Source organism: Corylus avellana, chromosome 9 (genome assembly GCF_965113065.1).
Source record: "Corylus avellana chromosome 9, dhCorAvel1.hap1.2, whole genome shotgun sequence".
Taxonomy (NCBI): Eukaryota; Viridiplantae; Streptophyta; class Magnoliopsida; order Fagales; family Betulaceae; genus Corylus; species Corylus avellana.
Genome location: NC_142498.1, coordinates 19,759,616 through 19,784,669, shown reverse-complemented (window position 1 = coordinate 19,784,669; position 25,054 = coordinate 19,759,616). Strand labels below are relative to the sequence as shown.

Genomic DNA, 25,054 nt, shown 5'->3' with positions numbered 1-25,054 from the left:
TTAATTTTCCAACGTGAAACCTTCTCTTTGATATCTGGTTAGCCGTTTTTGACCCGATCAAGTGAAATTAAGAAAATCGTGACAATATATATTATTAAATTTGTAAAATAAGATCTTCTGTAACTCATGGGCAAAAGCTTATTCGATCTCTAATGTCAATTTCTTCTACTTTAATCAAGAATATAGTTATTTTAAAAACGTTTATAAAATATTGAAGATTTTAAAGAATCTATAATTCCAAGTTCGAATTCTATAGAGAATGTCTCATTGTATAAACCCTACTAATATTTAACATCATACAGTTATCATTGTTCTTCACACTTCCACCTCCACCTTGCTTACAAGTTACAACCAACACAAATAACATGACAATCATATCATAATAACCATTACAAAGTATTTGTCACCATTACTGAATTATCATTATAACCATTATCATATTCTAATTTCTTAACTTTATTCATCAAAATAGTCATCAATTTTAATTCCGTCATTTTACAAGTTCTTCCAAACACAAGTCTATTGTATATAAATTATAATATAAGTAAAATGTATCTTTAAGCTTCTTTTTTAATCATTATTATTCATATGAAGAGGTTGGAGTTAATTGCAAAAGGAGTTCGGTTTTGAAGGGATGAGAAAGTTGGAGAGAAAATAAATTAAATGTGACTGTAGTATTGTTTAAAATTTTAAATGGCTATATTTGTATATGCAATACCCTTATCCTTTTAAGGACCTTTAGTTAGAAAACATGTTTGATCTGGGCTAAATTTGGATCCCGTGCAATGAAACTGCCTTGCACTGGATCCCGATCCGGGTTTAGATAATATAGTATTTGACTTTTCATTCAAGGTTTAATGGAAAAGTCTGTTCAAGAGAATAGCATGGATCCGGATCCAAATAGGTGACTTTATAATGTCATTAACCAACAGTGCACGGAAAAAATAATACATCTCTTGACAGCCAAACCAAAAATAATTTCATACATTTTCCTACACAATTGAATACACCACAAAAGGCTTGGAGTGATCAAAGCTCACTATCACAATACATTTCTCTTTGTTAGACATCGTGTCCCTTTCTTCAACAAATCCACAGAAAGCTTCATCGATGGAATCATGGTGAATGCATACATATATCTCAAATCTCACCCATCAGGGCAAGGGGAGAAGTATGAAGTCAAAGGCCATTGTTCTCTTTCTCCTCTGATCTTCTCTGCCGGAGAGGACTGGTTGGAGTAAGAACAGCAGGCTCCTTGTTCGCAGCTGCATCTGATTGACCAGCATTCCTCTCTCTCAATAGGTTGCCGCTGTTTGATGCAGCCGATCTCATAGCCCTGGGTAGCTTTAAAGGGATGTCCCCCTCAGTAGCACTACTATTATCTGGCTTCTGGGGGGCACCAGTGTTTTCTGGCTGCGAGGACGGTGGTGGAGGGCCAGAAACAAGCAGAACAGTAGATGTCCGCCATTTCTTTCTCTGGTTAGGCTTTGGTGCTTTTGACTTGGCCTGCATCAGTTACAAATTACGATGAACAAGGCAAGAAAATGAACCAACAGCATTGGATTTGCAATGATGAAATAAGTGAAGAATGAGCTTTATCAAACATACCAAGGTGTTCCCAATGTCAGACAGAGGCTTCCTTCTAGGCCCATTTTCACCATTTGTCTCGGCAGGCTTCTCAACAAGTGCACTCTGAAGTAACATGGCACCTTGAGAAACAAGAGCGTGACTCTTCTCCTTTTCATCAGACCCCGAACCGCTCCCACTGCCTTCAAAAATCTCGGTCCCCGGCGACTCATCCAACTCGTTGGTCGAGGCAGATCTTCTGTTGGTGCATTTTGTAGCCACACAACCACATGATGCCCCACAACTACTCCCATCAGCTCGGCATTCGCATTTAGTTGTTTTGCATGAAGAGTGCCTGCTACAAGAGCAGCAGGCATGTACCCAATCATCATCATGTCCTTCTTCACCATGTTCTGATTCAGATGTATCCATGTCCTCCAATAAGAAAATGGAGCTCCGCTGATCCTAGAATCATATATAGAATATAATTCAGGCAATAAATTATTGGCTAATCGTAAAAACAAGAAACAAGACATTACAAAAGCAATGCTGTACTCATGAAGCTACCTGTTTGCGCAAGTCATACTTATGTCCCCCAATGTTCAGGTCAGAAATCCGGTCTTCTATTTCACTTCTCATGGAATATTTCTTCAAGGCTGAGTTCTGTTACAGAGTCAAAAAAAACATTTGATTGAACTTTGATGTTTTTTTGCTCTCCAACTCAAAGGAACAAGAAGAGGCTCGGATCACACTGACAGCAGAATGCACTTACCTGTGACTTCACTTGATGTATAAGTTCTGCTTTTTGCTTATCCGCCTGCCTGACATAACTACTGAGTTTCACTACCTTTTCTTTCAAATCTCTTATTTCTGAATCTTTCTCTCTGCTGGCAACTTCTTTATCTCGTACAGAGCATCTTGGAGAGGAACGGAAAGAAAAAGTTTAGTTAAAATCATTACAACAATGACACAATGGCAAACCAATCAGTTACATAAAAATACAAGGGACTTCTAAATGAAAACTTTGAAAAAAAATTACTACCTGGAGGAGGATGCTAAATTAAACAAATAATTCATTATATTTCTTGCATCAGCGAGAGACCGGACTTGGTTCCAACGACCCCTGCCGCTAAAAATCCGTTCACGCTCTTCTGCTTCTGACAACTGCGATGCCATAGAAACCAGGGTGCTGGATGAAGTAGCTAGCATGTTTTCAAGTGCAAAAATCCTCGAATTTCTTGCACCAGGAGACATTGTGTCACAGCCATCACTACATCAAAAGCAATTGAAGGTAAATTTCAGAAAGAAAAAAGAAAAGTAGAGGTATTTAAGCATTGGTTGCCATCTAAAGAGAATATTAAAAAACCTAACAAGAGGACATTCATTAGAAAACTTTTAACCTTAATTTTGCCTGCTTGAGCAAGTCTGCTTCTTCCTTCAATCTTGCAACTTCCTTGGCCATCCTAGCCCTCCTATAATATCAAGAAACATAACTTGGATTAACTTGGGCAGCAAAAAACTGATAAGAAGTTTCATAATAAAGTCTCAATACCCCGTGTGAAATTTATATGGTACAAGCAAGAAAGAAAATCTAGAAGATGCATAATGAACATAAAAACCAACTCTTAAATTAATATGGCTACAAAAATAAATAAAATCAAGGATTTGAGACAATGTTGAGTCGACATTAATTTCCCAATGCCTGAAACAAATTTAATACCCAAATATTCTTATCTATTGTAAAATACCAACAGACTATCTATTTCCATTCAATAGAACATTAAAGTTGTAGTTTAACTACTTGCATGCAAGACTGGTTTTTTTGACAGTATTTATTTTCCCATCAACCCATAAATAGAACTTTGTGCAATTAAATATCTAAGCAAGCTGAAATTTCCAGATTAGCCAGAATCATAATCTCCTTGAACATCACCCCACTTCTCTTGTAATTTGATCTTGCACCAATTATGTCTATTGGATTTAACTTTGTGCAATTAAATGTGCAAGCTACAAATTGCAGTTCCCCTTGAAGTACTGGATTTATCTCCCTAGTTCTCAAAACTTGGTCTTGCAACAATTATCTCTATTGTGATTACTCATGCTCTAGCATCCAATTTCCATTAGACCGTTTTGTTTATTAACCACTTTTTCCTCTTTTTTTGTTGTCATTTATTATAGCAATTAGTGATGTTAAAAGAAAAACTGCACCAGCACAAAACTTTCAAGCAATACCTCAAATACAAAACAGACATTTGAAGTTTGGAAAGCTCAAACATCTCTAAATGGAAATAATAATTAAAATTAAAAAAAAAAAAAAAAAAAAACTCACTCTTCCATCTGACGCTCATACTCAGCACGCACTTCATGTACCCGTACAGTGACTTCAAGCTCATGCTCAATTGCCTGCATCAAAGCCTTCGCAATAACAACAATGTGTTAGTGAAGAGACAGACACCCAAAGCACCAGGTAATCAAATCCGATAATAAGATACATCAAGAAACATGAAATAATTAATGCCAACCTAGTGCTAAACAGAAGAATTAAAAAGCAATTATTATATGACACTAGATCATTTACACATCAATGCACACACAAACCAATTCTCTTGATACATTTTCCATTTAAGTACTCCTTATACAGTATAAATACCTGAATTCCAGGACCATTTCCAGCACCTGCATATAAAAGATAACTCATCAACAAGTTATAAACACAGGAAAAGAAGAAGAAGAAAAGGTGAACTGCGTGATGCAGTATAAATTCTAACCAGAAGTTTCACGTGAGGAAGCCTTTCGTGATTCTAAAAGTTCTTTTAGTCTTTTTGTAGCCAGAGAAGCTTCTTCAGTTTTTCGTTGCAAAACCTGGCATGAAATACAGAAAGTAAGAACAATTTCTCTTAAACTAGTAAGTTCATAGAATCCTAGGCAAACATCACCTTACCATTTTTTGCCTCTGATTCAGAGCTAGTAGCTTATGCATCTCATACTCATTCCTTCTCCCCTCTTTCTTAAGCTGGTGATTGACAAAAATGAAATCCAAAAGAATTACTACCGTATGATAATGAACAATGTTAATAGAACACGACACAATAGTCAAGCTGCTCTATGCAATGTATCTTAACAGTTTACCGATCAAAACCACACACACACACACACATATATACATATATAGCAAGAGCAAATTTCATCTACTCCATCTAGTTCTAAAATGGCAAAATGTTTTGCATTAAAACAAGCAGGAACAAGTAGAATGTTAGTTTCATGATAGAGCAATTTAATACACAGACACATGGAGAGAGAGAGAGAGAGAGAGAGAGATGGTTAGATAGATAGATTGTTTTATATATATATATATATATATATATATTTCGCAGTCCCATGAAATCCATGACCACACTATAGGACAAATGATTTTAAAGGCCTCTCTTCCAATCCCCACAAAAGAGGTCAAAGTAAACCCAACCAACAAAAGATACTAAGCATCTTCAGCGTTAAAACTTCTGTAATCCACATCTCTAGTTTCAGCAAATAATCTCTAAAGCGTTCTGAAACCATCTACTGAACATGAAAAAGAAGGATCACTCTGTATTTTTGCATACCTGAAGAACTTCTTTTTCTCTTGATGCCTTCCATAACCTAAACTGCTCAGACTCTTGCTTTATCTTATGTTGCAGTTGAACCTAAAGACACAATATAGCACTGATACTCAGAGAAAAGATAATTGTATCTATTTTGGAATAACAAGGTTCTTCCACTACCAAATTGCACCTTTTGAGATTTTATTCTCTGAATCTCATCCTGCAGTCGTTTTGCTGCCTCATCACTTTTTTGTTTTTGTCTCAGCAGTTGAGCTTGAGCATCTTGTTTCTTCTTCAACTCTGAAACCTGCAACACAAAGTAGGAGTCTCAAAAGTATGAATGCCAATGAAAGGGGAAAGGGGAAAGGGGATTTAATATTCACCTGTGCCTCCAGCATATTTAACTTTTGAAGGTAATTTTCTTTCAACTTTTGAGCACCATCATCAGAAGTAGATGAAATATTTGCAAGATTGTGCCTCAGTTCCTCGATCTCTTTCTGCCAACAAACAACAGGTAGAAAATGGCTTACTAACAAGACCGTTCAATCACAGCCTAAGTTTTACAGAAACAGCACTGACCAGCAAAGATTTCTTCTCGTGTTCTAAATCCAGAACCTTCTTCTCATAATGTTGTTTAAGAACCGAAGTATCAACAGTTGCAAACCGCTTCATTTCAGCCTTCAACAAGTAAAGCATGAATGGTCACACAACAATCGAGAATGTAAACAAGCAAATTCAAGATTGTCAGAAATGTAAAGATTCAACACTCTATTGCATACCAAATATGTGACTCTCTAGAAAAAATAGTTACAGTTTTTTTTTTTTTTTTTTGTCTTGATATATAAGAGATATTCACAGATTTAAGCAAGGGTTTATTAGAAAAAGGCTTTTCATGAGAAGTTTTTCTAGGGAAAAAAAAAAGAAATCCTTTTTCCATTTAATGAATTGGTAAGCGTCTACCTGGGTTAAGAAGCGACTATCACAAAAGGCTTTATAAGAAGTTTTTCTTAGGAAAAAAAGCTTCTTGCCCATTTTATGAATTGGTAAAGTCTACTTGGGTTAAGAAGCAACCAACACAAAAGGCTAAAAACTCTACTGAAAATTCAGTCTCCTTAAATTGGAACATACAGGTAAATCTAGGTAGCAATGATAATATAACACAAAATATTATAATTTTTACCTCTTTCTGCTCAAGTTTTTTGTCCAATTCTTTGAGCTCCATATCCAACTTTTCTTGAAGAGAGGAATGTTCTAGCTCCTTTTCATCATCTTCAATCTCATCTGCATACAAGTTTTATATAATTTAATTTGCACCATCATATGGCCAGCTCTCAGGATTGAAGATAAAATGCAGAGATAATGAGAACAAAAGGAAATGTTGGGCAACAATTATATAAAACTTATTCCTGACTACTATTGTACCCTAACCACTAAAGTAACAAAATATCATGACATGGCTTCCATTCTATGGACAACAACTAAAAGAACTAAAATTAGTTGTAATAAAGACTAGCAAAACTTATGTGCTAGACAAAATTTAAAATAAAAAAATAAAATAAAATAAAAAGAAGGACAAAAAAAAAAGTAAAACAATGTAAAGCATCATAATGAAAAAGAGCATTTCATTACCTGAAATATCCACAGCTTTCGTTTCATAATCAGATGGATACTCGTTAGTAGATGGAAATAGCCCATTTTTCGAGCAAAACCTATCATCATCTGAGTCAACACAATCTACAGATCGTCTGCGTTTTGAGCTATTCAAATTTTTCATGTGCAATAGTTCTCCTTCTAGCTCTTGAATTTTCGAGACATAATGTTTTACCAAGTCAAAATCCTGAAAAGTTTAGAATTTTGTGTCAGCAAAATGTTTTTGCCAAAAAGCAGAATTAACCTGAGCAAGAAAATAAATGTTCTCAAACCTGATTTGAACTGGAATCAATCTCATCCCAGGATTTACCACTTCGAGCTGATTCAATTTTCATGATCAGCTTGTCTTTTTCAACCTGAAGTATTAGACGAAGGTCAGATTTCAAAACTGAATTTTAATGTGCATAAGAAATCATAACATCTTATAATCACTGAAAGATGAAATTAGATAAAACCTGAGCATCAAGAGCACGTTGTGTTAAATGCTCACAGGTAACTCGACGGTCTTGAAGCTCCCGTTGTAGCTCTGCGTTGCTCGCTTCAAGTAAAGATATTTTGTATTTGAGAATCTGAAAAAGCCAAAGATTAATAATAAGCATCTGAAACCAGCAAATAAGGAGCGCACGCTAACTTTTCTTATATGATGACCTGGAGTTCCTCAAATGGTGTACTGGCATCACCACGATAAAATAGAAGCTCAGCCTGCAACTGCTCAATTTGGCTCCGCATTCTTTGTAACTGAGCTGCCATTGGATCACGATTGATCTAGAATCAAGAAAGAAGGCAAGATCATCAAAAACAGAAGCGCTTTATATGTCAACAAAGAACAAATATAATTACAAAAGAAAACTTACGACTGCCTTGTTCTGAATGTTGCGAGCACGATTTGCATACTTCAAAGTGTTAAGGGTTTCTTCAGCATTTGTATCAGCAGGACTAACACAAGCTTCAATTGCATATAGAAAATGTCAAACATAAAAGCTTAAAGAATCAAATAATAGATTACAAGAAAGCAAGATCTTAAATGCTTAAAAGAAGTATTATATTGCCCTGACAGACATAAATGACACATACCAATCATGACTGTTTTGCTGTTTCCTCCAAGAGAATCCTACAAATTCAAATTCCAGTGATCAGGAGTGAGTGTTTTGCAGCGCTTAATGAACAACTTTCAGATAAAGACCATAATGAGTCAATAATGGCTTTGCCAATGAGCTTTAGCTCAAAGGCACTACCCCAATAAGACTGGGATGAAAGATGCGGATGTGGGTTCAAAACTTATTGCGTGCATGTGTAACTTAACAATAAAATTTTGTACCTAATGGCCTCTTTCAATTATTTTTTGTTCTCCATATTACACTTAGAGCATTCACAATGTATTATCTACATTTCTACCTAAAATAGCTAACCAAAAGCTACTTTTATATTTAAACTAATGACTTTTCAAATGCACTCTACGTCTAAATATATATTCTTTCTTTATATAATTTAAATATTCTCTCATTTATTTCATTTTCCAAACATACTTGCTCTTGGACGAAAGAGAGTGAATGAGAAAGAGAAAGAGGGAGAGAGAGAATCATTTTTTGTATAAAAAAAATGTATACATTCATCTACAATCTTTCCCTACATTTGGGTAAGTTCTATAGATGAAATGCAACATGCCTTTGGTTTAAAGGAACGGATGGAGTTTTTTTCAAAGTTTGGTTAGCCATTTTACATAGAAACCCAAAATGTATAAGCTATTGTAGATGCTCTTCCTGCGTGCTCCCATGTAACGTAAAATATAATATAGTAATTTATTTCCCCCAAAAACTCTGAGCATCCACTATAACTGCTTTTGTGAGTAGTCGAACACCAATATCAGTTTTCTTTATTTGTTTTTGTTTTCAACTAAATAATCTAGATTCAACAAACAAAAATCATGCCCATTCAGATGACCATAAGCATATGTATGTCTCAAATAGAGTACAGAAAACCAATCCAAGAGCTTTAGATAATCTTCAATTTACAGTATTGCAAGAAATTCCATCTAAAACATTAAGTGGGAAAGGAAAAAAAAAAAAGAAAAAAGATCCCCTTGCCTGTAACAAGCGCGTCAACTTGCTATCACGATATGGAACATGACCTCCTTCTTTCCTCTTTTTCTCATCTCCCAAAGCACTTATCACGTTCCCAAGAGCCAATAAACCCTTATTGATATGAATGCCTGAACCACATACAACGGGTAGATCAAATTGACCATATATGAGGATATAAAAAATTAAAACAAAAAGCTATAGGTGCTCATCTTGCCACCATCCAAATAACCCTATTGGAACAGAATTGAAACCCCTAGAACAAGGAAAGTCTCCAATGTGTAAACATTAAATATACCTTCTTTGAAACGCATGCCATCTGCACCCGTTCGTTTTGCACGTTCAGAACCAGCAAGATCGACTAAATGTAGTTTTGCACATAAGATATCATCACCAATGTCATCATTAGTTACTCCAGGCAGGGAGTGAGACGTTTTCTTTTGCTCCATGGTAATTGTAAAAATAGCATGTGAGCGACTGAAAGACAGTACCAAAAACAACATGCAGAACAACATTATAAACTATATAAACATGTGAAAGCCATAGGCAATGCAAATCAGTGAATAGTAGAGAAAAACAAGTGGGTTTCAAATAGTTTGAACATATTCAGAAAATAGTAACAAACAGAGGGAAAACAGATCGCAAATATATAGCATCATGAAATGTGAACCTTGATTGGCTATTCATATTTGTACTCCCAGTGGCACGAGACTGAGAACCACGAGATAGATGCGTTGCCATCTCTTCTTTTGTCCTAACTTCCGCCTCAGTCACACCAGCAAGTGTTATTCCTCCATTCACTGTTTCTCTGATTTGTATGGGAACTCTTGCTGGCACTGCAGGCTTTGCCAAAGATGCCCCATCAGCTTTAGAGACAACCGGTGAATTTGGGTCAAGCAAGTCGAACACTTCTTCCTTGAATATCTGTCATCAAAGCAAACCACATTACGCAAATAAAACCAAGCATTAAGATGAAAAAACAAAAATTAATAACATAACTGGAAGCATCTTTTACCTCAATAAATGATACTCTAATCAAAAATTCTGTGGAATCTTTCGTCGTCTCCACTCTTTTGAATATACTTTCCACTACTTTAGGTATAACTCCACTATTACTTCCTTCCCCCATATAGTTAGTCCCCATCGTGTATGTTTTTCCCGAACCCGTCTTAAATAACAAAAAGAATAAACTCAATATGCATATCGAGATTAAGGAACTCTACATAAAAACAAAACCAACAATAATATATTTATGAAAGTTAAACCTGGCCATATGCAAGAACCGTGGCATTGTAACCATGGAATAGCGCGTCAACAAGAGGAGCTACACAATCGTCATATAATCCAGAACAAGGGGGGCCCGTACTACCATAAACATAATCATAGGTGAATGAATGCGACCCAATTTGCACCTATTTGAACACCCAATAGACATCGCACATTAAACAAACTAAAATTTCAACATTCTAAAAAGATTTTGAACTTTTAAGTTGAAGCATTATAGTGAATAATATGCAATTTAATATCAAAATATAAGTAACTACATTGTAAATTATGAAACAACAGCTCAGACACAAAAATTTGAGTACCTGAGGTTCACCAGGAGCAACGGAAATGCAATCCGTGCAGCCGAGTAGGAGCTCAGATGTGATCAAAGGCCTAACGTTAACTGCGACTCGCACGCATTGAGAAGAATCTGCATTCCTCACGTCCAAATTCTCCATCTCCAACTTATGCGATCCCTTCTAAACCAAATCGGAAACCCTGAAAAACCCCCCTGTACCATATATAATATACAAACAAAACAACAACGAAATTAGTGATTCCAAGCACTGCATTGTTCATCTGACGAAAAAATATCCAAAATCGAAACTCATTGTTTCCCAATCATTAACCCGGTTAAAAGACCAAAAAATATCCAAAATACGATGAGATTTTGCAGAACAACGATATAGAAATTAGGCTTCAATGCATTGAAAATAATCAGCAGAAACTGGATAGCATAATACCCTATTTGGATCAAAGATTAGGTCAAGGCTACGAACGATTTTAAAAAATGAGGTAATCAAACTTTGATCTGAACCAAGGGGAAGAACGTGGCGGATCTGACAGTACCTGTAGGAGATAGGGGAAGCAAGCGAGCGATTGGTGGAAATGGAAGAAATGGGTTCTCTGCGAGAGAGGCGTTGTTTGTTTTGTTATTTTTTGAATAAATTGAATGGAATTGCAAACTACGAATTTGAAAGCGGGCGATTGGGAATCGATTAAAGTGAATTGGAGAAAAGGCGCTTAGGTCCGAATTCAAATATAGCAATAGATCACGTGCACGTCATGTGCGTTTGTAAACGGTACTCATGTGCGGGTATTTTTGGAAATATCTGATTCGGACCAGGCTGGCCCGCCTCAAATGGACGGTACTAGACTGAGTGTGTATCCAATCCAACTCGACTATTAATAAAACTTAAACAGAGCTACACCAACTATGAGTAATTCTATAATTTTTTTTTTTCTTAATTTTTCTAAATTAACGTATCTTTTAAAATTATTATTTAATCAAAATATTAATCACAAGCTTAACAGTGATTTTAAGATACACAACATTCTTAGAGAGACACAAAAGTAATACAAGAGAGACTTGTAACATTACTTGTACATCATAGCTAGTCTAAATAATTTTGAATGAACCCAACTCATCAGTACAAACTATTTATGAGAAACAGTTAGGTTCACTTTTTTTAATGTGACAGTAAAAATTATTAATTTTTTAATTTAATAGTAATTCGTCTAAAATTAATAGTAATTTTAATTTTCACTTCAAATAATATGCACTTTGCGGTATGAATTTTTTATTGTGTGCATATCTTTTTTCTTATGAGAATTTAATCTCTTTGTTTGATAATGTAGTTCCTTCTTGACTATTGTGTGTTGGATTCTGTTTGGATTCAATCTTAGTTGGAATTGTACTTGTTAAAATCAAGGCACATGTCCCAAATCCAACAGTCCAGCTCTAAGAGCATTCACAGCGGTTTGAGATCCCCTCTAATTACTCAAAATTGAAGAATCTCATGTTACAAAATTGTAGCCCTTTATTTTAAATTCAATAGTCTAAAAAATGTCAGCTACTTTTGTATAACCAATGCATTAACTTTTTATTTTAAGCTGACTTTTATTTTACCGAGGTTTCAATGGTTTTATAGACCATTATATTTAAAATGAAGGGTCACGATTTCGTAATATGAGATTCTCTAATTTTGAGTAATTCGAAGGGGTATCAACCCATTCACAACAACTTCCTTCTCATTCTCTATAAATTTAAGGAACAAAATTACTTTTTGTTTTCCTGTTCAAATACACTTTACAATAACTTCGCTTTATATTTCTCTATAACATTAAAATATTATATATTTTTACTTTTATATTCATTTATTTTGCATAGAGAGATCTGAGAGAAGAGAGAATGTTCTTTTATGATTATAATAAACCATGTAGATTGCTACAATCGAATGGGTTTAACTGTAGCAATCCTAATATATAAAGAAGATATAAGGAAGTTGCTGTAGAATGTAGATGAATTTTTGTGATTTTTTTAAAGATTTTTCCTATATGTAGATAAGGGAAGTAGCTTTAGAGTAGATGTTGAGAATGCTTTAAGTAATATTACACCTAAACCAAACCGTGCACGTTAACGTGCAAGTAGCAATTTAGCTATTGAGTAATATTATATATTCAACTCTTATTTTATTTTTATACAACTCGATTAATATATCAATCCGTATACTCTTTGGTCAGCCTTTATATATATATATATATATATATATATATATATATATATATAAACCGATAAACACTAAGGCCTGTTTAAGATTGCATTTAAGGGGCTTAAAAATACTTTTAACACTCAAAAAGTTCATTTGAAGAAAAAAGTACTCGTTTGGTAAAAAAATTAAAAGCGCTATTAAGGGTCCAAAAAGCCTAAAAAACTCACTTCTGGTAAAAGCTTAAAAATGAAGCTTTTGCCCAAAAACTCTTTTTGACTTAGAAGTTCTATTTTTCAAACTTAATTCCAAACAGGCTCTAAGAGTACTAGCAGCAGCTTCCCAAACATATTTCCTCAATTTAGGGAATAAAACTACTTTGTGATTCCCTATTAAAAAAAAAAAAAAACATTTCACAATAAATTCCCTTATTTTTTTCTATATGAATTAAATAGTACTTCTTTTTATCATTGCAAGTTGCAACCAAGGAGAGATGAGAGAGAATCCGTTTTTTTATAATTTAATAATATATTGGGCATCTACAGTGTTTCCCAATACATTGAAAAATATTGATGTTAATTATGTTTAAGGCTTCTAATGTATGTGCTTTTTTGTAATTTTTTTGAGATTTTTCCTAAACATAAAGAAGAAAATGGGCTATAAGGAGTTTGCTTGCTGTAACACATCAAGAAAGGGAAATGAGAGCTTAATATTTAGCATTACTCTTAATTAAGAGTATATATACTTTTTGTTAAGTTGTGCTGTAACTAGATTTTTTCATATATATATAAGATAGGATAAGATACATTGCCACCACACTATTGGCGGACAAATATCCGGCAGGTTCGGATAGACCCGTACCCATGCAACCAAAGACATTGGATTAATTGGTCACAAACCAAAATTCCAATTTACGACAAAAGCCTCGTAAACCATCACGTTTAAATAGAACTGGCGGCCCGGCGGGTGAGATTTTCAAATTGAGCTTTTAATTACCACAACAACCGTCAACCCTTTCCACTTCAGCGACCGTTAAACCCTTTCCACGTACTATTACCTTTTTCTTTTCTAGTTTTTAATCCCACACCACATCCATCATTAGTCATTACGAATGTGCACTAAAGAGAGAATGAGAGAAAACGGCTAGATTAATAGTACTGTACACAGAAGGAGACAAAACTGAAAGAGAACACACACACACACACATATATATATATATATATATATATATATATATATATATTTCAGGTACATAATCGTTTATATTTGGGGTAGAATTAGGATAAAATTAAGAATTCACGCTCAAATCTGGATCCTTTCTTCGATGATTTCTGCAATCTGAGCATTTGTCAAGCCCAAAGGTTAATTATTCCATGCCTCAAGTTCATAGGTCTATGACAATTTGGTGGTAGCTCCAAGTTTCGCTGGAAGGATGCATCTGGAATATCAAATCACCCATAAGCTGAGAGAACGTATAAAACAGCCTACAATACATAAAGGCTTATATGCTGCTCGTATATGTGTAGCTCCGTGAGTTTTCAATATAAGAGGTGAATTACTGAGGCGGAGTTATATATAACTCAAAACTTATACTTTAATATTATGTTAAACTACTAGTTGTCTTAAAAATTGTTTAGTAAACATAGATCGATATGCACAACCCATGTTAATTAATAGCTTTATTAGGGTTAGCAGTCTTGGAATTTAAATATCATATAGAAGTTTTTGATGTTTGATAGAAGAAGAGAAAGGAGAATTTGGTTTAACACATTAGTCGAGACGAGAGATGTGAAGAAATCATTGAAGAAGAGAGCATTCAATTCACGTGGGAGAAGGGTGATGTTCTCTTCCTTGATCCTCTCCGGTTCAAATGAACAGGATAATATCCCGTTAGTTATAGTTGAGAGGTATTTTTATTTTTTCACTGTTTGAGGGGACAAAAATATTCATCTACTATAACTAACTAGATATTATCCAGTTCAAATGAAATTGAGATAATCTTTAATTCGATAATTTTGGCTTTGCTTCATAAAAGAAAACCCTCCCTTTCTCCTAGAAGAGTCCCGATTGCCACATGCAAGTAGTTTGTAATTAAGGCTCTGGATATTTATCAATTATCCAAAAAGTTTAAGCTAAAAGAGCTATATTTATACTTTAACACCCTCTCACATGTGGGCTCAAAACTTCATTTTAATAGGTGAGGCCCAACACGTGGAATATTTAATTTAAATGGAGGCAGGGTTCAAACCCAAAACTTCTGCTTTGATACCATATTAAATTACCACTTGTTCTAAAAGCTTAAGCTAATAGGAAGAGGTAAATTTAATCACTTAATTAATACTTTAACACTCATCTTCACGTGTGGGCTCAAACTCTCTTACTTAATCAATACTTTAACACCCGCCTCACGTATGAGCTCAAACTTCCTTACTTAATCAATACTTTAACACCCCTCTCACGTGTAGGCTCAAACTCTCTCTTAATAGGTGAGACTCAACATCTGAAATATTTAATTTAAATGAAGGTGAATTGATGGAGTCAAGGTTCGATCTCATGACCTTTAGCTCTAATACCATATTAAATTACTAGTTATCCAAAAAGTTTAAGTTGATATGAAAAGTTATATTTAACCATTTAATTTATACTTTAATAAATAGAATATGTTTTTCATTTAAGAGGCGCACGGAGCTTATTGCTACTGGTTTTGATTTTCCTTAAACATGTGGCCATCACATCTTGTTCTTTTGCTGTTTATCGTTTCTTCAAATACAAGCCCCCATGGCCCAAGAAAGCATCAAAGTAATACTTATAGAGTGCATTTTGCCTCAAGATTTCGCAGGTCAATTGCACTTTAGAACCACAAAAAAGAAAAGAAAAGGAAAGTATCCATGTGAGGGTACGTTTAAAAATAGAGTAATGCTAGTGATCATCTTTTTGTCCTATTTTTATCTTTCTAAAGTCGATGTGGCTCTCAAAATAACCATTGGATCAAAATTCAAGTATGATTCATCTAAAATTTAATGGTAATTTTAAAAATCACATCAGCTTTAGGAGGATAAAAAGATGCTCCATAGCATTACTCTTAAAAATAATTGTCATTTGAAACGTGATTTTCAAATTGCAAGCAAGAGAGTGTATTTTTAAAAATACATAGTTTTTAAATGTTAAACAGCAATTTTATCAAACTCGTAACTTTATTTTTAAAAATTATATTTTTATTAATTGCATTTTAAAATTGCTATTTTTTCAAACAAAATATTTTTAAACCCCTAAGTAACCAACCATGCACTCAGAATGTCTTCATTACCTCCAATAAAGGACAGTTAAATGTGGGAAGCAGATTAAGACAAATTTGAAATCAAAATGCATAAATCACTTTGGCTTCATCTTTGTTTGGAAGTTTAACTTTTTTTTATAAAAATTTTAATTTCTGCTTAGCCCGTCAGGGGTGAAAGCTCCTGAATTACCTGGTAACTGGTTCTGGCGAGTAGGGTCAGTTACTTGTAGGAATTTAATTAACGGTGAGGATTGTTGTGTAGTATGCGTTTACGACGTGCAATTAATCTGAGTAAAGTTATCCTACGTTATCAAAAAAAAAAAAAAAAAAAAGTTTTTTACATGTTTATAGAAAGAGAGAAAAAATGGATGATTCAAACTGATAATCTCCCGTTCATAAAGCATGGTCCTTAATCAATTGAGTTACGCCTCGAGAACATTTGAAAGTTATTGAAATATGTATCATAGTGAATTTTATGAAGAAAAAAAAAAAGGATAAAATTTTGAATTTTTCATAAAAATTTGCATAAAAATTTATACTAAAAACAAAAACAAAATCAAAATCGCAATCAACTAATGCCGTTAATCCGGCCCGAGCTCAGAAGTTAGAACCAAAGGGCAGCTTTTCCTGTTGACAAGTGAGCCACGTGGCAGCTCAGCAAAGTGCTGGGGTAGCGGAACCCGTGCACGTTTAACATTCTCCATCCATTCGCCACATACACGCCACCGTAAACTTCAATTCCCTGCCCACGGGTCCACGTAAAAAGTTGACAATATTCGAAACATTGCAATCGGATTGGAACACGTCGGCAACGTAAACTTCACCCACCGGCACATATTACCATATTGCCAGCCATTTCGTTCTTCTCCATGCCTTCCCACGGAGAAGTTTCCTAGTAATTACTCTCAGCAAGTTAATTTTCTTATTCGTTCTTCGACATTTTCTCGGATTGTGTTCTGTTTGTTTCTCACGAAAGTTTTCTGTTCTTGAATTTTGTCGCCTACTTGACCTGTAGCTTGTCTGGTATAAACTGAGAATGCCTTTTTTTGTTTGTTGGCTTGCTTTTTGTTAAATTGATGTTTTGTTGTATGAAATTAAGAGGACTGGCGCGTCTAGTTGAGGCATTAATTGTTTGGCGTTTTGAGATCTAGGGTTTTGGTTAATTAATATCTCTTTTTGTACTTTCTAAATCCATTTGTGGATTCGGTTGCTGAAAAATCGTTGGAAACAAAGGAAAAGGAGAATTGAACGTTTGTAGTTGTATATTAGAGTAATGCTTGTACTCATTTATCCACTTAATTAAGTCATGTACTATTGTTTTTATTAGTTAAATAAATCAAACAGTACCTTTAATAACAAACAGTATCTAGAATTGGAACTGTATTTGTTGGGCTATTTCCTGTTTTTACTTTCCGTCTACTGAATTTCTAATTCTTTACTTTGGCAGGTGGCGCGCTTGTTTGGTAGTCTGAAACCCATAAAAAAAAAAAGGTTGCTTTATGAGATTTGATGCTTTAGTCTTTGGGTTCAGAGGATTCGACTGAGTCAATGATGGCACATGCTGGTTCTATGCGATTGTCCCGTGAACTGGAGATATGTAGTGGTTATGGATGTAGTAAACAACATACTGTATGTGATCTGCATATTTTTTTAATGTTTTTTTTTTTTTTTGTTGTTGTAAGAAATGTTTTTATTTCTGCTTAAGAGTATCTTTTTTTTTTTTAGTCAAAAAATGCCGAGCTTTTGTTGTTTTTGTTTTGTTCACAGAATGTGATGGGAAAGGGTCGATTAAGCTTGGTGCACATCAATCTTTCATCGAATGTTTTGGTATGGTTTCTATGGGTCCAGGCATTTACGTGCCTTTGTTGGTGTTTTATGCACATCTTCTAATGTTACTTTCAACACAGTTTCCCAAATGCTTGATATGTTACTATGCATTCTTGTGTGTGGTTTAGTGTTTTAGATATCTGTCCTTCATACTGCATGCGAAGGTTTCAGCAGTTCCATGCCTATAGTTTAGCATACAATTCCTTCAAGCATGTCTCTTTGTGCTTAAGATGAAGATTGAAAAGTTCTCGTATTTATGGAGTCTGAGCCAATGGAAAACTCTGTCTGTTGATGTTAGCGACAGGATGCCTGGAGTCTCCATCTTTTGAGCAGTGTGCGTGGTCCAATATGTCCTGTATCCTCCAGATGTAATGTTTTCTTTTGTCAATCTGTTCTAGCACCTGGTGGCGGAAATGAGACTTCTCTTCTGAAATCTACAACTGTGGTTTTAACGAGGTATATCCATTCTTGGATTTAATGGTTTACCAATTTTTTTATTAGAAAGAAACATACTAGTATGGTCTATAATATTATTTTTACTCCTGAATGGTAGAATTACCTGCATTTTGTAATTGTCTACTGGTGAATCCAGCTTCACTGGAAGCATGGAGAGGCTGTAATTTAAATACTGCCTTTACATCTTGTGCATGTAATTTTGACCCTTTAACTGGATCAGCATCTTATGATGTTGCTTATCTTGTCGACTTTTGGGTAATCCTTTTGTAGCTTGTTACGTGTTTGATTTATGGTACCCAATTAGTTACAAGGATTCAATCTCTTTCTCTCTCTCTCTCTCCCCCACTCTCTTTGGAGTGGGTAAATGGGGATTGTATGAAGTGGACAAAGTACATTGTTCAAGTTCACAAACTCTTAACCTAATGTGGGAATTGGGAATATATGAAGTGTGTGAATGGGAACTTCTTTATTATTATGATTATTATTTTATTTTTTACCAAGCTTGTAGAGCTCTCTACTTACACCTTGGGTTGTGTGTCTGATTATGGTACTAAATGGGATTGCTGAAATAGAAAATTGTTTCAAACATGATTTTCTATTAGTTTTCTTTTACTTACTGATGTTAGGATTTCTCTTGGATATCAAGGTGTTTGGGTGTATGTGTGGATATATTGTACAGTTTGATGGTTCTATTGGGCTGACCTTACTGCTTAGTGGGGAAAGGGAGGTCCTCAATTATTTTCTACTTTATAACCATTTATCTCTTCCATATGATTTGGTTAGGTCATAAATGCTTAGTTCAAATACTTAATTATGTAACATATCGTTTGGGTGGGGATGTTAATGTTCCGATCCGGTGTTGCTAAAAATTATTGTATTTTTCTTCCTCCTATAAATTTTTTTATTCTAATATATCTTGCAGGTCATATGAGGCTCTACGTGGAAAGCCTCTTGCACTTTTGATTCCAGCTGTTGGTATCATTGCTTTTGCCGCTTGGGGTCTTGGGCCACTCATGCATATGAGCAGAACTATATTTCTTCATGTATTTATTCAAATATTTTACCATGCCCTTTCTTAAAACAGCAGTCAAATCCTTCAACTGGCTCATTCACTCCTTATGACAATTTGCTGCAGAGAACTGATAGTAGTTGGAAGAAAAGTAGTACATACTATTTTATGACTTCTTATCTTCAGCCTTTGCTGCTATGGACTGGAGCAATACTAATCTGCAGGTGTATATCTATGTTGCAAGGAACTAGAGTTCAGCTCTATTTCCAAACCATCTATTTGCATTAATTATATTGGTACTAACAACGGTGTTATTTGTTTTAGAGCATTGGATCGTGTAGTCCTACATTCAGAAGCCAGCCAGGCTGTCAAACAACGACTTTTGAATTTTGTACAATCGCTATCGACAGTGCTAGCATTTGCCTATTGTTCATCAAGGTGAGTATGGTGCTATGTTGGCTCTTAAAGCCCTTCTCTCTCTTTCTCTCTCTCTCTGTTTGGAGATTTGCTGGTTATCAAGAATATGCTGCTTTGATATGTTCTTGTCAATGACTTTGATCTTAGCTTGTTGATTATTCACTTATTCTGTATGTTGGTTCTGGTATTGTGGTTTGAATTATGATTTTATTTCACCTATCTTTCCCTCTGCAGCTTGATTCAACAGGGACAAAAATTCTTTATGGAGACAAATGACCCCAGTGATGCAAGAAATGTATGCTTCGGTTATTTTTTTGTCACACAACTTTCTTCATTTCCTTATCATGTTTTTATTACTTGATTCGTATTGGTTTGCTACAGTAATGATGATGGGAAAGTGAATATTTCATGTAGAAATATGTGCAGTGAAATGTTAGGAGTCTTGATGTTTTTTTTTTTTTTTTTTTTGAATAGGAGTCTTGATGTTGGCTAGTAAACAACGAAGACAAATTTCAGACAGTTATAAAAATTATGTTAAATTGCATCTCCTCTTTACACCTTCTGACCTTTTTGAGGAAGCATTGTGGCATACTCCCCCCTCCTTTTCTCTTTTTACTTTTTTTTTTTGGGCTCAAGGACTTAAAGAAATTATTTACCAATTATGGCAACACTAATTTGAGAGCAAAGGCAAGTCTCATTTTACAACAGTTGATTCTTTTTTTCACAGATGGGCTTCAGTTTTGCTGGGAAAGCTGTTTATACTGCAGTTTGGGTTGCTGCTGTCTCATTGTTCATGGAGTTGTTGGGTTACTCTACCCAAAAGTGGCTAACTGCCGGTGGTCTTGGCACAGTATTGCTCACGCTTGCTGGTCGTGAGGTACGGCTATATTTTCTGTCATATAGTCCATTAAAATTGCTGCAGGTTTTCTGTTTCTAGCTCGCTGTACATCCTTGTAGGTACCTGTAAAAGTTGTACCAGACCAACATTTTTTTAGCCTTTTGTTGTCAGGGTAAACGTTCTTTTATGCAAAGCTTGAATCATATTTTGCTGTGTTCAGATATTTACCAATTTCCTTTCAAGTGTAATGATTCATGCAACGCGGCCATTTGTTGTGAATGAATGGATTCAAACGAAGATTGAAGGCTATGAAGTTTCTGGCACAGTTGAGGTTTGTATGAAATTTCTTTTTAATCAAACCTCTAAAAAAAGGGTATTTACATGAGTGAAAAAGAAAGGAATATAACATGTATGTCTATCCTCTGATTGCCTCCCTCTGAACATAAGTAGAACTTTAAAGTTTGGTTCCTTTTGCAAAATGATAAGAACTCTGCCCACAGTTTACTGCTTTTTTTTATTCCTGTAAAATAAGTGTTTTATCTATATTTTCCAGCATGTGGGTTGGTGGTCGCCAACAATTATAAGAGGTGATGATCGTGAAGCAGTTCACATTCCAAACCACCAGTTCACTGTTAACGTTGTGAGGAACCTTACTCAGAAGACGCATTGGCGCATCAAGACCCATCTTGCCGTCAGTCACTTGGATGTTAATAAGATCAATGTGAGAAGAAATCTTGGTTTGCCTGCCATTTACATTTTTGCAACCAAGGACTTTCTGTTGGTTCACCTGATATGAGCAACTTGGTTTTCCCTTTTTTGTGTCCAGACCATTGTAGCCGATATGCGTAAGGTTTTGTCCAAAAATCCTCAAGTAGAGCAGCAAAGGTTGCACAGAAGAGTTTTTCTAGAAACTATCAATCCAGAAAATCAGGCTCTTATCGTGAGGCCTCTCTCTTGACTTTTTACAGTTTCATTTATGCAATATAAATTTTCAATTTGTTGATATATTACCTGTCATTTTCATGAGAATGTTTTAATATTGTATTCACATCTCTGACTAATATACAAAGAAGACTTGAAAGATATATGATGAAAATGTGTTTTCGTGGTGTCAATGAGCTCATAAAGAGCATAGCGATTTAAGTTTCTGCCCTTCAATTTGTACTGGTTGAGCATTGCATCCCACCTTTGAAAAGAATGTGTTCGCTGACTTGTGGTTGAATGATGGTGTTAGTTGTTAATAGATCTGCAAGATATATGTGTCCGTCCTAGCTATAGCTAACAATTCCTTACTCAAGGCCAGAGAACATCTATCCACTTGCTTATGAAAGGTGGTCTTCTGAGCTCTTTAGGGAAGTTTCGTAGGATTTCTATTTACACAGCTAAAGGGTCTATATTTCCTATGTGACATCTGGTTGGCACACTTCCCCGTGATTTGAGCTCACCTTTTTCTTGCTTTTATCTCAGTTATGTATTTAGAAGACGTAACAGTCTGCTATATTGCCTTTTTACGAATGGGGGTTGATGATGACTATTGGTTTTATTGCAAGTGCTAACATTTGTCCGTTGGCTAATACTGTTACAGATTTTGATATCTTGCTTTGTGAAAACCTCACATTTTGAAGAGTACCTCTGTGTCAAGGTGAGACTACTACTGAATATTTCATGCAATGTTGTTCATCTTGTTGAAAGTAAGTAATATAATAATTATGATCATAGGGAGCATACAGCCTTTTTTTTTTTTAAAAAAAAAAAAAAATTCTATTTCTAAGTTGGTATTGTTATTATCTACATTGCTGTGATTAAATCTCCAAAATTATAGCCGGAAGATTGAATTGGAAGCCTTTTTGAATGAACTCTGATTTTAGATGCCAAATTAAATCTTAAGAAGCCTTCTTAGAGATATCAAGAAACCATGATATGAAGTAGTTATACCTTTTAAACTAGACATAGGTCTCAGAGAGGACGGTCCCTGTTTACCAGAATTTATGGTCCTACATTTATTTGCTTTTTGCCTGAAAATTTGGGGTTCTGGTAGTTTGGAGTAGGCATAAATTCCTTTCTCCTTTCTGAATGTTAGTTTGATTCCTTTTAACATGCTTTATTTTGCCATCAACATGAAATTTCTCTCTCTGAGGGTTAACTAAATTAAACAGGAAGCAATACTGCTGGATCTTCTCAGAGTTATCAGCCATCATCGGGCGCGGCTTGCCACACCCATTCGCACGGTGCAGAAAATATACAGTGAGGCTGACTTGGAAAATATTCCGTTTGCTGACACCATTTTCACTCGTTCGCGAGCAGCTGCTAACAATCCCATCCTACTCATTGAACCCTCTTATAAAATCAGCAGTGATGATAAAAGTAAGACTTCGGCTCGTCCAATACGTAATGGAGAAAAAGACACCAAGGTTGAAGCAGTATCAATACCCGACTCCAAGGCAGATACAAAGGCTGGATCAGACACAAGCTCAAGTTCTAAGACTTCAACAATGCAGATATCTAACAACGAAACCCAGAATTTGGTGTCTGATGGTTCAGCCCAAAACAACTCCAAAATGCAGCATCTCAAGCAAGAAGGCACAGGAGATGTAGGAAAGGAGACAATGGAACCAAATTCCATAGATTTAACTCCATGTGGGTCAATGGCTGAGAAGCCATTATCTACTTCCCTGGAATCAGGCAGTGAAAAAATGGATAATGCTTCAGCCGATTTACAAGCGAAGCAAGATGGTGGGAGGGCTGTTGCATCACAATCAACACCGAGGCCGCCCGTGGAAGAGAATATTGTTCTCGGCGTAGCCTTAGAAGGGTCAAAACGAATGCTTCCGATTGAGGAGGAAGTGGCTCCTTCTCCGACGCATGTAGAGTCAAAAGAATTTACTGCTAGGAGAAATGGGTGCGAGTCTCCTCCCATTAGCAAAGATAAGAAAGATGGTCAAATGCCAGCAGTTCCTATCGGCACACAAAGCGATTAACTGCATGAAAAAGGCGACGATTGCTGATATTATAAGTAATCAATGCTCCTACTGATTGAAGTTTCAAGTGTATGTGGCTGAGTTTTTAAAAGCTGCATTGCATAAAATCCCTTGATTGTAGTTTGTAAATAATTGTCGAATCAAACAGTTATTCACGGCAGACATGATGATTTGCCAGTGTTATTAGATAAGGTGAAATCTTAAATGTTTTTTCACCACTTCATTTTATGCCGTTACAAGTGTAATTCATCATAGAAGGGGCGTTTAGTCCTCTTCAAGCACATCCTCTTTTGGGGATCCTTTGTAGAGGAATTACTTGCATGGTCTCCAGAGCCATTCCAAATGGCATCTTTTATTGGTAACAAGGGGATTGGATTATGGCATGTCCTTTAGTCTCCGAAATACGTGCATTTCCTCAGAACAAATAAACAAATAAGGGAAGGCAATAAGAATAACAAATAAACAATATGTACTTGCTACGGTCCACCGAAGAATGAATGTGATTATATGATCATAGCTCAGCTAATAAAGGCCCGTTTGGGATTGCGGTTTCAATAAGTGTAATTTTAAAATTTATGTTTTTGAAATTGTTACTTTTTAAAATCGTAAAGACATTTGGTAAAACATATATATATATATATATACTTGTTATGTGAAATCGTAATTTTGGTTTAAATTCGCATTTTTTTTTTAAATAAGTACTCTCTAGATTGTTTATAGAAATTGTAGATATTTTTCATATTTTAAATTAAGTGCTTTTTAAGTCGTAATGTCAAATGCCTTATATTTTGCAATATCTTTCAAGGGTCCGTTTGGGAGTGCGTTTTTTTTAAAAAATAATCTGCGTTTTTAAACCAAATCACAATTTTGAAGTGTTTGGGATTACGATTTTAAAAACGCAAATTTTAAAATCGTAGAAAAATCTGCGATTTCTTTAAGCTGACTATGAGGTGCTTATTTGAAAAAGTGCGAATTTAAACCAAAATCACGATTTCACTTAAAACTATATTTGGCGCAATATTTACCTATTTGGCCATGAAACCGCAATTATATGCTAATGTTATCCAAACACTCAATTGATAAAAAAAGTATTTTTTAACATGTTTAATCAAACGCCTATGAAATTTTAAAAAGTAGCAATTTCAAAAACATAATTTTTAACAACGCAATTTTTAAAATCGTACTCTCAAACGGGTCCTAAAAACGTAAATTATTTTTGCAAAATCACAATTCTAAACCCACCGTAAATTGTTAAACGAGCGAAGCACCATAGAATGAAAAAACATTTACCTCCAACAAAGACAGTTATATGCGCGAAGCAGATTAAGACAGATTTGAAATCAAAATGCTTATAAGGCTTACAATCCAAACCCGGCCCGAGCTCAAAACAACCGGGAAGCTTTCCCATTTGACAAGTGAGCCACGTGACAGCTGAGCAAAGTGCTGGTGCAGCGGAAACAAAAAGAATCGCAACCCGCGCACGTTTAACATTCTCCATCCATTTGCCACATAAACTCCACTGTAAACTCCATTTCCCTTGCCCCGGGTCAACGTAAAAAGTTGACAATATCAGAAACGTTGCAGTCTGATTGGAACACGTCGGCACCTTAAACTTCACCCACCGG

The 25,054-nt window shown here is 35.2% G+C and overlaps 2 protein-coding genes across 7 annotated transcripts; one reads left to right on the top strand and one right to left on the bottom strand.

Moving 5' to 3' along the window:
- Positions 1 to 874: 874 nt before the first annotated feature.
- On the bottom strand, positions 875 to 11,110 carry LOC132191039 (P-loop containing nucleoside triphosphate hydrolases superfamily protein). Of its 2 annotated transcripts, none has more exons than XM_088510358.1 (28): positions 10,882 to 11,110; positions 10,462 to 10,649; positions 10,138 to 10,284; positions 9,888 to 10,040; positions 9,543 to 9,796; positions 9,171 to 9,349; positions 8,879 to 9,003; positions 7,869 to 7,905; positions 7,649 to 7,740; positions 7,443 to 7,559; positions 7,250 to 7,363; positions 7,067 to 7,150; positions 6,774 to 6,981; positions 6,325 to 6,425; positions 5,724 to 5,822; positions 5,528 to 5,641; positions 5,335 to 5,451; positions 5,166 to 5,246; positions 4,508 to 4,579; positions 4,335 to 4,428; positions 4,217 to 4,242; positions 3,896 to 3,981; positions 2,967 to 3,038; positions 2,609 to 2,836; positions 2,339 to 2,483; positions 2,134 to 2,229; positions 1,609 to 2,031; positions 875 to 1,506 (listed from the first exon to the last, which is right to left on the bottom strand). In XM_088510358.1, exons 2-28 carry the CDS (start codon positions 10,594 to 10,596, stop codon positions 1,180 to 1,182), a joined length of 3,726 nt encoding a protein of 1,241 aa, XP_088366484.1. In that variant the 5' UTR covers positions 10,597 to 10,649; positions 10,882 to 11,110; the 3' UTR covers positions 875 to 1,179. The 2 variants fall into 2 exon arrangements, with proteins under 2 accessions (XP_088366484.1, XP_088366485.1); XM_088510359.1 differs by having other exon boundaries at positions 10,988 to 11,110.
- Positions 11,111 to 16,643: 5,533 nt separating this feature from the next.
- LOC132189065 (mechanosensitive ion channel protein 3, chloroplastic) lies at positions 16,644 to 23,657 on the top strand. Of its 5 annotated transcripts, none has more exons than XM_059603554.2 (14): positions 16,644 to 16,799; positions 17,352 to 17,533; positions 17,672 to 17,731; positions 18,030 to 18,187; positions 19,110 to 19,230; positions 19,323 to 19,420; positions 19,521 to 19,634; positions 19,848 to 19,908; positions 20,341 to 20,490; positions 20,672 to 20,782; positions 21,005 to 21,172; positions 21,278 to 21,391; positions 22,037 to 22,093; positions 22,608 to 23,657. In XM_059603554.2, exons 2-14 carry the CDS (start codon positions 17,453 to 17,455, stop codon positions 23,427 to 23,429), a joined length of 2,115 nt encoding a protein of 704 aa, XP_059459537.2. In that variant the 5' UTR covers positions 16,644 to 16,799; positions 17,352 to 17,452; the 3' UTR covers positions 23,430 to 23,657. The 5 variants fall into 5 exon arrangements, with proteins under 5 accessions (XP_059459537.2, XP_059459536.2, XP_059459534.2 ...); XM_059603553.2 differs by having other exon boundaries at positions 16,644 to 16,816; XM_059603551.2 differs by having other exon boundaries at positions 16,644 to 16,927.
- Positions 23,658 to 25,054: the final 1,397 nt, after the last annotated feature.